Below are 13,799 nucleotides of genomic sequence, written 5' to 3'. Positions count from 1 at the left end.
TATTTGTCACATTTTATATATTACTAGGTTTTTTAGATTGTGCCCGTGTGCTCAAAACGATTGTCTTGTAAAATGTTTTTACTAGTATCATACATTTTTATTATTATACAATGTATTTTATGAATATGCAGTAGTTATAATATTTATTAAAATATTTTTGCGCTTACTTTATTTCTTAATATGTACTTTATTACTTTTTATTTTTTAGATTTTTATTGATGACTTGTTATATGTCATGAAATTACTTTACAATAATATTTAGTCATATAATATATATTATATTTAATTGTATACATTTTTGTTTATAGTTATGAGTAACTATTATACTATTTTTAATATTTATTATTTTTAAGACTTTGTCTCATTTTACAGATTACTGTTTTAGTCAGTACTGATGTACTCAAAATAATAATAATTATTGATTAAAATATGATTACTTATTTATGTGTTTATTTTTTTAAATACATTTTACATTACAAAAAAAATATTATATATTGTTCTTTAGTCTTTATCAATATTATACTTTTTATTATTTATTTTACGGTATTTATTTTATTCATAACAAAGTATGACTTATTTAATATTAATATTTATTGTGCTTACTTTATTTTTATCAATTATGGTTTATTCCTTTATATTGTTTCCATGTATTATTGTATTTTATTAATATGCAGTATTTATACTATTTATTAAAACGATTACTATTAAGTATTGTTATTTATTTCTTAATATGTAATTTATTACATTTTATATTTTATATTTTTATTAACGACTTGTTATATCTCATGCAATTACTTCACAATTCCATTTACTCATATAATACACGTTATGTTTATTCTTATTCTTATATATTTTTGTTTATAGTTATGAGTAACTATTGTAGTATTTGCCAAAATCTTAATTTATTAACTTAATAATCCTAAATGCATGAATATTAAAGTCATTATATATATGGAATTTTTGTTATGTTTTTTTAAGACTTTGTCACAATTTACAGATTACTGTTGTTTTAGTCAGCACTGATGTACTCAAAATAATAATTATTGATTAAAATATGATTACTTATTTATGTGGGTTTTTTCCTAAATACATTTTCTAATTACAAAAAAATACATTATTCGTTGTTCTTTAGTCTTTACCAATATTATACTTTTTATTATCTATTTTACGGTATTTATTTTATTCATAACAAATTATGAATTATTTAGTATTAATATTTATTGTGCTTACTTTATTTTTTTATCAAATATAGTTTATTCTTTTACATTTTTTCCATGTATTATTGTATTTTATTAATATGTAGTATTTATACTATTTATTAAAACGATTACTATAAAGTATTTTTATTTATTTCTTAATATGTAATTTATTACTTTTTATTTTTTAGATTTTTATTGACAACTTGAAATTACTCATGAAATTACTTTACAATATTTACTCATTTAATATACATTATTTTTATTCTTATTTGTATACATTTGTGTTTATAGTTATGAGTAACTATTATAGTATTTGCCAAAATCTTACTTAATTTATTAACTTAATCTTAAATGCATGAATATTAAATTCATTATACATATGAAATATTTTTAATGTTTTTTTAAAACTTTATCACATTTTACAGATTACTATAATTTTAGTCAGTATTGATGTACTCAAAATAATAATTATTTATTAAATATCTTTATTTATGTGTTTATTTTTTTAAATATATTATCTATTTCTAATTACAAAAAAATATATTATTCGTTGTTCTTTAGTCTTTACCAATATTATACTTTTTATGATCTATTTTACGGTATTTATTTCATTCATAACAAATTATGAATTATTTAGTATTACTATATATTATGCTTACTTTATTTTTTATCAAACATAGTTTATTCTTTTATATTGTTTCCATGTATTATTTATTTTACTAATATGCAGTATTTATACTATTTATTAAAACAATTACTATTAAGTATTGTTATTTATTTCTTAATATATAATTTTTTAGATTTGTATTGACGACTTGTTATATCTCATGAAATTACTTTACAATACCATATACTCATATAATACACGTTATGTTTATTCTTATTTGTATAGATTTTTGTTTATAATTATGAGTAACTATTGTAGTATTTGCCAAAATCGTACTTAATTTATTAACTTAATAATCCTAAATGCATAAATATTATATTCATTGTACATATGAAATATTCTTAATGCTTTTTAAGACTTTGTCACATTTTACTGTTATTTTATTCAGTACTCATTCACTGAAAATAATAATAATTATTAATTAAAATATGTTTACTTATTTATGGGTTTGTTGTTTTTTTAATCCATTTTCTATTCCTAATTACAAAAAAATATATTATTCGTTGTTTTTTAGTCTTTAACAATTTTATACTTTTTTATTATATTATTACAATAATGTACGGTATTTATTTTATTCATAACAAATTATAAATGATTTAGTATTACTATTTATTGTGCTTACTTTATTTTTTATCATTATTTTTTCCATGTGTTATTGTCATTAAAGATCATTATTATTAGTCATTTTAGATATTTATCTATTCTCTATACACTTTACTATGATTATTGACTGTTTTGGCTCACTTAGGCTTTGTACGGTGTCCTTAAAGGGTCAAAAATGAGGCATTTGAGTCAAGCAATTCATTATAAAAACTTAAATTGTCAAAATAACACGTCAATCGGACATTACCAACGTGCACCGATGACTCCTCTACAACGTGGAGGTCAACTCAAGTGTCAACCCCCGCCCTGCCTACGAGTGGGCGGGGTTTGGCTCCACCCCCTTTTTCAACCCACACTCAACAAACGACAAGACGTCAAATTTCTGGGCGTGAGCAAACTCACTGGCCAAGATCTGGAAGATGGCCGTGAAGAAGAAGCGTCCGCCCTTCACCAGTCTGAACAGCTGGAACACGAAGGCCAAGAGGGAGAAGAAGCAGAAGAGCACGGCCAGGATCATGAGGGCCTGCACCGCCTGGATCCAATCTATAAACGATGGCGTGACGCACATTTAAATAATAATAAACATGCGTTTAAAACCTACATTTTCATGCTAGACTAACCTTCGTTGCTGGCCGGGCTGCACTGATAGCCTCCATTGCTTGTCAAGCAGTTGTACCACAGATCTGTGCTTGTGTCGCCACCTACAGACCAGGCCTGGTAAACACAACAACATACAGCATTTAGATCAGGCTTGCGAACAGGTTTTTATCAGAGTTTGCAAAGTATAAAAATGAACCTGTAATTTTTGAATGAAAGAAACTGCTGTTCTAAATGTGTCCACTAGATGTCACCATAGCAATTCTTTGTAACTTTGTAGCTGATGCTACATGTGTCAGTCGAGGAATATGATCAAACTACATCAATAACATCCTGATTTTGATACATTGTTTTCATCTTGATAGATTGAAAATTAAAGTTAAAGTGCCAATGATTATCACACACACTAACCTACTCAGTGGCCTAGTGGTTAGAGTGTTCGCCCTGAGATCGGTCAGTGGTGAGTTCAAACCCCGAGTCATACCAAAGACTATAAAAAATGGGACCCGTTACCTCCCTGCTTGGCACTCAGCATCAAGGGTTGGAATTGGGGGTTAAATCACCAAAAATTATAACCCGGGCGTGGCCACCGCTGCTGCTCACTGCTCCCCTCACCTCCCAGGGGGGTGAACAAGGGGATGGGTCAAATGCAGAGGACAAATCTCACCACACCTAGTGTGTGTGTGACAATCATTGGTACTTTAACTTTAACACTAGGTGCGGGGAAATTATCCTCTGCATTTAACCCATCCCCACAAGGGAGCAGTGAGCAGCAGTGGTGGCCACGCCCAGGAATAATTTTGGTGATTTAACCCCCAATTCCAACCCTTGATGCTGAGTGCCAAGCAGGGAGGCAACGGGTCCCATTTTTATAGTCTTTGGTATGACTCGGCCGGGGTTTGAACTCACGACCTACCTGATCTCAGGGCGGACACTCTAACCACAAGGCCACTGAGCAGGTGGTGAACATTAAACGTGATTAATTGAATTAAATGTATTCAGAAAATATGAATAATGACAAAGATAGAATACTATGTAAATGTAAAAAAAAACAACAACATTATGATTTGTACATTTTCAGAATGTGCTCGTTCCTATTTTTAAACAAAGAAAACAATTTGAAGTTGTCTTTATTTTTAAGTTATTGTGCCGTGATTTTACCAGTCCGGCCCACTTGGGAGTAGATTTTTCTCCATCTTAGTAGAAGTCAGTAGAAGCATTTAAGTCCCATCTTAAAACTCATTTGTATACTCTAGCCTTTAAATAGACCCCCCTTTTGAGACCAGTTGATCTGCCGCCTCTTCTCTCTGTGCGGAGAGGTTATTCGGTGACCACAGATGAGGTGCTAGCTGTTCAAAGTCGGGACCCGGTGGTGGACCAGTCTCCACTCAAGATGATCCCCTGCTGGCCCCACTATGGACTGGACTCTCACACTATTAACTAGATCTACTTAACGTCAAAACAATTTGAAGTTGTCTTTATTTTTAAGTTATCATTCCGGGATTTTACCAGTCCGGCCCACTTGGGAGTAGATTTTTCTCCCCGATCTAAAATGAGTTTGACACCCCTGATCTAGGCCATACATCACCAAGTGGTCTAAAGCACGTCGTCACTGGACTCTAGAGCAGTGGCGACGCCTTCTTTGAAGTGATGAATCACGCTTTTCCATCTGGCAATCTGCTGGACCAGTCTGGGTTTGGAGAACGGTACATTTCGGACTGCACTGTGCCGAGTGTGAAATTTGGTGGGGGAGGAATTATGGTGTGGGGTTGGTTTTTCAGGAGTTGGGCTTGGCCCCTTAGTTCCAGTGAAAGGTGAAAGCGCTCGTTCTATTTTTAAACAAAGAAAACAATTTGAAGTGGTCTTTATTTTTAAGTTATCGTTCCAGGATTTTACCAGTCCGGCCTACTTGGGAGTAGATTTTTATCCATGTGGCCCCCCGATCTAAAATGACACCCCTGATTCATGTTTTTTTTTTTTTTCCTGAGCTTTACATCACTAGCCACATTCCTAAACTCTACTTTTAGAGTTTTTATGACAACTTCAATGGGAAAATATAAAGTAGATCATACACATAATCCCATTTTTCCATATGTTTACTCTAAAATATGCATATAAAGGATGTAAAAAAGTACTTACACTGGCTGCTGTTGACACAATTAGAAGGATGAGGATGATAAGGTGCAAGAGGAGCACTCCAAGCAAGATGAGCAGCATTTTCAAGTACTCTATGAAGAGAAAACACACGTTAAAGACAAATTGAATTGATTTAAAACAGGGGGAGGGGAAGAATCGATGCACTTCCTCGCCACGGACGCTAGAGGGAGACATTTTCCCACTTCTCGCACAGACCGCAATGTTTACTTCAGCGAGAGAGTATCCTGTTACAAACTAACTTTTCCCACCAAAAAAAAAGCGTCTACGACGAAATGAAAGTGTCGCAAGGCATTCTTTAGTCGGAAAATGAACTTTAAACCACTTAAAAGTTTCGGGAGTAAGGAAAGGAACGTGCATGGAAAAGTGACTGCGCTGCTGTTTTGTTCGCAATGTTATTTCTACACGATAAATCACATTTAATCCGCTTCAGAATCTCCGTTAAAGTCGGAGTTAAAGTCCAGAAAGAAGGTGGGGGAGTTCCTGTTTGCATAGCGAAAATGCAACAACAAAAAAAGACACATTAAAAACCGCAAGAGAAGAACAAAAGTAGTCCAAACTTACAAAAAGTCCAAAAGTTGGTTTCCCGTGAAAAGAGAGAGATGGTTGGAAAATAAAAAAGGAGCTGAGAATGTGATCGTGCTCCTCTCGACTCGTCTTCCTCCCTCGTTACTATTCCAGATGTGGCTCTCACACCCCAGTCGGACTTTTTCAGGGCCGTAGACACCGCCCTGCAGGGCCTGCACGTCACCAGGAGCCCACTCCCCCCCCGCCCACCCCTGTTTAAACTCCTCTTCCCGCCCAAGCCTGTCATCTGGTATGTGTTCCTGTTTGTACTTTTATTAAAAACACGTTTTTTTTATGACTCCATTTGACAAATTCCGATGTTATCGTGTTGCGTGATGACATTTAATCAGTCTTTTTTTTTTTTGGCCATCAACACTATGCACAATGGACACTTTATTAGCTGTCAAATGCACCATAAAAAGAGCCCTGGAGTTTGAATAAATGCATTTTGGAAACACAATATTGTTGACTGTGAATGAAGAAGTCATTTGCAGCATATCATAACAACAGTGGCGGGCCGTGCGTTTCCCACCTAGGCCTTCAGTGATGTCCGACTTCAATGATTACCTCTCAAAATACCATCTTTTATGTCACCACATTCCCATTGCTGGAGAAATACTATACAGGAACACATTCACGCACTACTGGGCGTTGAGCCGCATCAACAGTGTACAAAACGGGTTATTTTCTGGCGTATTTGAAAATCAATCAACGCGCAACAGCAAATTGGTGGTGTTCGGGTCTGTGGGACCCGTTTTAATTTTTTATTTAAAAGAAAAATGATACAATTAATTAATTTTTCAAACTAAGACTCACTGACTTTGGCTCATTTTCTGCGAGGAATACATATTTAATGAACACACACCATACACCCCCCCTACACATTTATATTACATATAAGATGTCCGGTCCACTGGACCCGGGGCTAACAGAAGTGTGGAAATTGATGTTCTGTATACCACACCCACCCACACACACACACAGCAGGCCTAGACAGGAGGACAGAGTGTAGGTACACAGAACATCAGAGGGTCAAATGTGCGAGAAAATGAGAGCAGACAGAGTTGACAAACAATGTTGCAACATTTTATGTTAAAATACTGAACAGATGTTTACCTTATCCCAATAAACATCTGTTCAAGATTTTAACATAAAAGTGTTTTACAATTAATTCATTTTTCAAACTGAGACTCACTGACTTTGGCTCATTTTCTGTGAGGAATACATATTTAATGACCACACACCATGCACCCCCCCTACACATTTATTTTACATGTAAGATGTCCGGGTCCACTGGACCCGGGGCTAAAAGAAGTGTGGAAATTGATGTTATGTGTACCACACCCACCCACCCACCCACACAGCAGGCCTAGACAGGAGGAGGACAGAGTGTAGGTACACAGAACATCAGAGGGTCAAATGTGCGAGAAAATGAGAGCAGACAGTGTTGACAAACAATGTTGCAACATTTTATGTTAAAATACTGAACAGATGTTTACCTTATCCCAATAACCATCTGTTCAGTATTTTAACATAAGTGTTTTACAACTAATTAATTTTTCAAACTAAGACTCACTGACTTTGGCTCATTTTCTGTGAAGAATACATATTTAATGACCACACACCATACAACCCCCCTACACATTTCTATTGCATATAAGATGTCCGGGTCCACCGGACCCGGGGCTAAAAGAAGTGTGGAAATTGATGTTCTGTGTACCACACGCAACCAACCACCCACTCACACAGCAGGCCTAGTCAGGAGGAGGACAAAGTGTAGGTACACAGAACATCAGAGGGTCAAATGTGCGAGAAAATGAGAGCAGACACAGTTGACAAACAATGTTGCAACATTTTATGTTAAAATACTGAACAGATGTTTACCTTATCCCAATAAACATCTGTTCAGGATTTTAACATAAAAGTGTTTTACAATTAATTAATTTTTCAAACTGAGACTCACTGACTTTGGCTCATTTTCTGTGAGGAATACATATTTAATGACCACACACCATACACCCCCCCCACACATTTATATTACGTGTAAGATGTCCGGGTCCACTGGACCCGGGGCTAAAAGAAGTGTGGAAATTGATGTTATGTGTACCACACACACACAGCAGGCCTAGACAGGAGGAGGACAGAGTGTAGGTACACAGAACATCAGAGGGTCAAATGTGCGAGAAAATGAGAGCAGACACTGTTGACAATGTTGCAACCTTTTATGTTAAAATACTGAACAGGTGTTTACCTTATCCCAATAAACATCTGTTAAGTATTTTAACATAAAAGTGTTTGATTGTGAGGCATTAAAAGCCACACAAAAATGCAACGTGTCCATCAGACCCACAAACGCTGGCTGAGTAACAACAACATGAACGTTGCACGGAAGATTTCTCCGCCAGTTTCTGCATCCCACAGGGATTCTTCTTTTGTGTTTCTGCACCTGCGGTTCCCACGCAAGGTTGCAACATTGTTTGTCAACACTGTCTGCTCTCATTTTCTCGCACATTTGACCCTCCGATGTTCTGTATTTTAACATAAAAGTGTTAGATTGTGAGGCATTAAAAGCCACACAAAAATGCAACGGGTCCATCAGACCCACAAAGACTGACTGAGTAACAACAATATGAACATTACACAAGGGTTAAAACATATCTTAATAAATTAAAATAGCAAAAATAATTAAACGTGAAAAAATAAAAGGTATAAAATATTTGAACTCACGATTTGTAGCACCCATTCGACGACGTAGTCGGTTAATTTGAGTGGAAATGGCAGCCATTTCCCCATTTCATCGCCAAAGTCGTCTCACAAGATGGAGTTTCTCTTTAAATATCCTTCTTCAAAATGGCCTTGCTAATGTATATCTACCACCTAATCAACGTTTTGTTCTCCTTCTTTATGGGTCAACACTTTCCGCTTAATAAACATATTAAACATGAAAAAATAAAGAAGTAAAATGTCTGAACTCGCAATCTGTAGAACCCATTTGAGCTTCCGGGGGTTGGCCGACATGGTCTCACGAGATGTAGTTTCTCTTTAAATATCCTTCTTCAAAATGGCCTTGCAAATATACGTGTTGTCTTGTCTAATCATAAAAAGACGCAGACGAGGCGTGTTGGCTGAGTTCTTAAAGTTTACTCCACAAGGTGCTCATCAACAACACCTGGCTGCCAGCATGGCTAAACGGGGCTACTGCGCATGCTCTTCACTACTGTGGCATGCTGGGTAATGGAGTTCTTATGTTACCCAGCTCATAACATCACAATATATATCTGACTTAGGCCAGCTAGAAGGCCTTACTGACAACAACTCGTGATCTGATTGGCTATCGCAACGGTCTATCAACTGTATGTGCCACATTGTTGATTTTGAAGGCTTCGGGCAGATTTGGTACAGCATGGCAACATAAACTCGCTAAATTCTGATTGGATAAAAACTCTACAAGCGCTGGAAGGAGCATAATATGACATGAAGAGAATATGAATACTTTTAGATATTTAGGGAAAGTAAATTAAAACATACTTTTATCTTTAATTATGATCATGATTTCTGGAAGGCACACCACTGCATGACAACCACTTGTTATAAAGATACTAAATAATTGGCAGCAACTTTGACATTCATGTTTTTTTTGTTTTTTTTAAATAGTTGCCACAAAGCAAAAACTCCCCACTCATTGCAAAAAAAATGTGAGTGTTCCAAAATTAAAAAATATAATATTACATGTTTTTCCAATTTAAGAGGGTGTCAAACGCACCGGCCCGCGAACAGGTTTTATCCGGCCCACGGGGATGAGTTTGCGAAGTATAAAAATTAACCTGAAATGTTTTAATTAAATAAATTGCTGTTCTAAATGTGTCCACTAGATGTCGCAATAGCAATTCTTTGTAACTTTGTAGATGATGCTAGTCGAGGAAAATGAGCAAACTACATAAATAACATCCTGTAATTTGATTTTTATATAATTTTTTCATCTTGATAGCTTGAAAATTAACACCAATGAGTTGACCGATGAACATTAAATTAAATGTATTCAGAAAATATAAATAATGACAAAAAATAGAATACTATTAACCGCAACATGTAAATGTAAAAATAACATTATGATTTCTACATTTTCAGAATGTGCTCGTTCCTATTTTTAAAACAAAGAAAACAATCTGAAGTTGTCTTTATTTTTAAGTTATCATGCCGTGATTTTACCAGTCCGGCCCACTTCGGAGTAGATTTTTTTGTGGCCCTTGATCTAAAATGAGTTTGACAGCTCTGTCTTAGTAGAAGTCACTAGAAGCATTTAAGTCCCATCTTAAAACTCATTTGTATACGCCAGCCTTTAAAAAGACCCCCCTTTTAGACCAGTTGACTATTAACTAGATCCACTCGACGTCCACAGTGAACCCCGGAACACCCACCCAAAACATCTGGTCATCATTTCAAGCACTAGCAAATAGCTTGAAATGGCCATTACTTTGTTTTTCCAATCATGGGAAGGAAGAAAGTGAGCGTGAAGTACACTGCTCAGAAAAGAAGTGGATGATATTCATTGAATTAAAGAAAGAAATTTGAGCGTATCGGCGCGAGTCTGCACCGTTCTTATGAAGAACAAGTCCAACGACGGCCAAGGATGTTAAAATACCATCTAAACGGTGGGCATTTATCGATGAAAATATGGGAACGCTGCTGATGGTGTGTTTGACAGAGAAGCGGCTGCAAATAGATACCGTGGAAGTACATTCTCCAATGTTGTAAATTATTACGTAATTTTATAAAACTGCTCTAGTTGTTAGTAGTACAATCTATTGTATTGTTTTATACAATATTTCTTATTTGAAAGAGTGTTTTTCTTTTAAAAAAGCATGTTATATGTTTAAATGGTTCTGTTTTGGAGGAGGTGGGGGGAGTAGCACCAATTAAATTGATTTAAAGTCATTGCAATGGGAGTGGTTGATTTGAGATACAAGTGTTTTGATTTAAGAGCTTCATCATTTACCAACTAAGTGATTTTTTTTTTTTTTTTTACTTTAAAAGCCTGTATGTTTACATTCCTACGCTGCTACTAGCCCAAAATACCAAACAAAAAAAGTCTAAAGTCAAAACTGTCAAACAAAAATGCACAGCAATAGCAACTAGTGTTGTCCCGATACCAATATTTTGGTACCGGTCCAGGTTTTGATACTTTTCTAAATAAAGGGGACCACAAAAAATGGCATTATTATTAACAAAATATCTTAGGGTACATTAAACATACGTTTATTATTGCAAGTTTGTCCTTAAATAAAATAGTGAACATACTAGACAACTTGTCTTTTAGTAGTAAGTAAACAAACAAAGGCTTCTAATTTAGTCTGCTGACATATGCAGTAACATATTGTGTCATTTTCCATTCTATTTTGTCAAAATTATGAAGGACAAGCTGTAAAAATTGATGACTAATCTACTTGTTCATTTATAGTGTTAATATCTGTTTTAACATGTTCTATCTACACTTCTGTTAAAATGTAATAATCACTTATTCTTCTGCTGTTTGGATACTTTACATTAGTTTTGGATGATACCACAAATTTAGGTATCAATCCGATACCAAGTCGTTACAGGATCATACATTGGTCAAAAACTGTACAGTGTTTTGAATTGGGAATTTTGTTCACGAGGTACACTATATTGCCAAAAGTATTTGGCCACCTGCCTTGACTAACATATGACTTGAAGTGCCATCCCATTCCTAACCCATAGGGTTCAATATGATGTTGGTCCACCTTTACCTTCTGGGAAGGCTATCCACAAGGTTGCGGAGTGTGTTTATAGGAATTTTCCATCATTCTTCCAAAAGCGCATTGGTGAGGTCACACACTGATGTTGGCGGAGAAGCTCTGGCTCTCAGTCTCCGTTCTAATTCATCCCGGGTTCAGGTCAGGACTCTGTGCAGGCCAGTCAAGTTCATCCACACCAGACTCCGTCATCCATGTCTTTATGGACCTTGCTTTGTGCACTGGTGCACAGTCATGTTGGAAGAGGAAGGGGCCCGCTCCAAACTGTTCCCCCAAGGTTGGGAGCATGGAGATGTCCAAAATGTTTTGGTATCCTGGAGCATTCAAAGTTCTTCTGCCATCCTAGTCACTGCTGTTGTGTCCTTGGGCAAGACACTTTACCCACCTGCTCCCAGTGCCACCCACACTGGTTTAAAAAATGTAACTTAGATATTGGGTTTCACTATGTAAAGCGCTTTGAGTCACTAGAGAAAAGCGCTATATAAATATACTTGACTTCACTTTCACTGGAACTAAGGGGCCAAGCCCAACTCCTGAAAAAACAACCCCAAAACATAATTCCTCCTCCATCAAACTCTTCCATTTTCTAATAATAAAGTTGACTTTGGAATATTTAGGAGCGAGGAAATTTCACGACTGGATTTGTTGCACAGGTGGCATCCTATGACAGTTCCATGCTGGAAATCACTGAGAGTGGCCCATTCTTTCACAAATGTTTGTAAAAACAGTCTCCATGCCTAAGTGCTTGATTGTATACACCTGTGGTGTATAAAAGTGAATAGGACACCTGATTCTCATCATTTGGATGGGTGGCCAAATACTTTTGGCAATATATGTACAAACCCCGTCTCCATATGAGTTGGGAAATTGTGTTAGATGTAAATATAAACGGAATACAATGATTTGCAAATCATTTTCAACCCATATTCAGTTGAATATGCTAAAAAGACAACATATTTGATGTTCAAACTGATAAACATTTTTTTTTTTTTTTGCAAATAATCATTAACTTTAGAATTTGATGCCAGCAACACGTGACAAAGAAGTTGGGAAAGGTGGCAATAAATACTGATAAAGTTGAGGAATGCTCATCAAACACTTATTTGGAACATCCCACAGGTGAACAGGCAAATTGGGAACAGGTGGGTGCCATGATTGGGTATAAAAGTAGATTCCATGAAATGCTCAGTCATTCACAAACAAGGATGGGGCGAGGGTCACCACTTTGTCAACATTGTTGAACAGTTTAAGAAAAACCTTTCTCAACCAGCTATTGCAAGGAATTTAGGGATTTCACCATCTACGGTCCGTAATATCATCAAAGGGTTCAGAGAATCTGGAGAAATCACTGCACGTAAGCAGCTAAGCCCGTGACCTTCGATCCCTCAGGCTGTACCGCATCAACAAGCGACATCAGTGTGTAAAGGATATCACCACATGGGCTCAGGAACACTTCAGAAACCCACTGTCAGTAACTACAGTTGGTCGCTACATCTGTAAGTGCAAGTTAAAACTCTCCTATGCAAGGCGAAAACCGTTTATCAACAACACCCAGAAACGCCGTCGGCTTCGCTGGGCCTGAGCTCATCTAAGATGGACTGATACAAAGTGGAAAAGTGTTCTGTGGTGTGGCGAGTCCACATTTCAAATTGTTTTTGGAAACTGTGGACGTCGTGTCCTCCGGACCAAAAAGGAAAAGAACCATCTGGATTATTATAGGCGCAAAGTTGAAAAGCCAGCATCTGTGATGGTATGGGGGTGTATTAGTGCCCAAGACATGGGTAACTTACACATCTGTGAAGGCGCCATTAATGCTGAAAGGTATATACAGGTTTTGGAGCAACATATGTTGCCATCCAAGGAACGTTACTATGGACACCCCTGCTTATTTCAGCAAGACAATGCCAAGCCACGTGTTACATCAACGTGGCTTCATAGTAAAAGAGTGCGGGTACTAGACTGGCCTGCCCAGTCCAGACCTGTCTCCCATTGAAAATGTGTGGTGCATTATGAAGCCTAAAATACCACAACGAAGACCCCCGGACTGTTGAACAACTTAAGCTGTACATCAAGCAAGAATGGGAAAAAATTCCACCTGAGAGGCTTAAAAAATGTGTCTCCTCAGTTCCCAAACGTTTACTGAGTGTTGTTAAAAGGAAAGGCCATGTAACACAGTGGTGAACATGCCCTTTCCCAACTACTTTGGCACATGTTGCAGCCATGAAATTCTAAGTTAAT

General features: G+C 36.3%; 1 protein-coding gene across 1 annotated transcript in view; it reads right to left on the bottom strand.

Moving 5' to 3' along the window:
* LOC133615557 (peripheral myelin protein 22-like) overlaps nt 1–5,952 on the bottom strand; it is a 7,286-nt gene extending 1,334 nt beyond the window's left edge. Inside the window, exons 1-4 of the mRNA XM_061974233.1 lie at nt 5,785–5,952; nt 5,206–5,294; nt 3,090–3,183; nt 2,872–3,012 (exon numbers count right to left, since the gene is read on the bottom strand). Of these exons, the coding sequence (XP_061830217.1) occupies nt 2,872–3,012; nt 3,090–3,183; nt 5,206–5,283 (313 nt within the window). The 5' untranslated portion in view covers nt 5,284–5,294; nt 5,785–5,952. The remainder of the gene's footprint in view (nt 1–2,871; nt 3,013–3,089; nt 3,184–5,205; nt 5,295–5,784) is intronic.
* Nucleotides 5,953–13,799: the final 7,847 nt, after the last annotated feature.

This window comes from Nerophis lumbriciformis, linkage group LG22 (genome assembly GCF_033978685.3).
Source record: "Nerophis lumbriciformis linkage group LG22, RoL_Nlum_v2.1, whole genome shotgun sequence".
Lineage (NCBI taxonomy): Eukaryota > Metazoa > Chordata > Actinopteri > Syngnathiformes > Syngnathidae > Nerophis > Nerophis lumbriciformis.
Note: the sequence above shows the minus strand (reverse complement) of the source record. Positions and strands in the feature narration are given on the sequence as shown.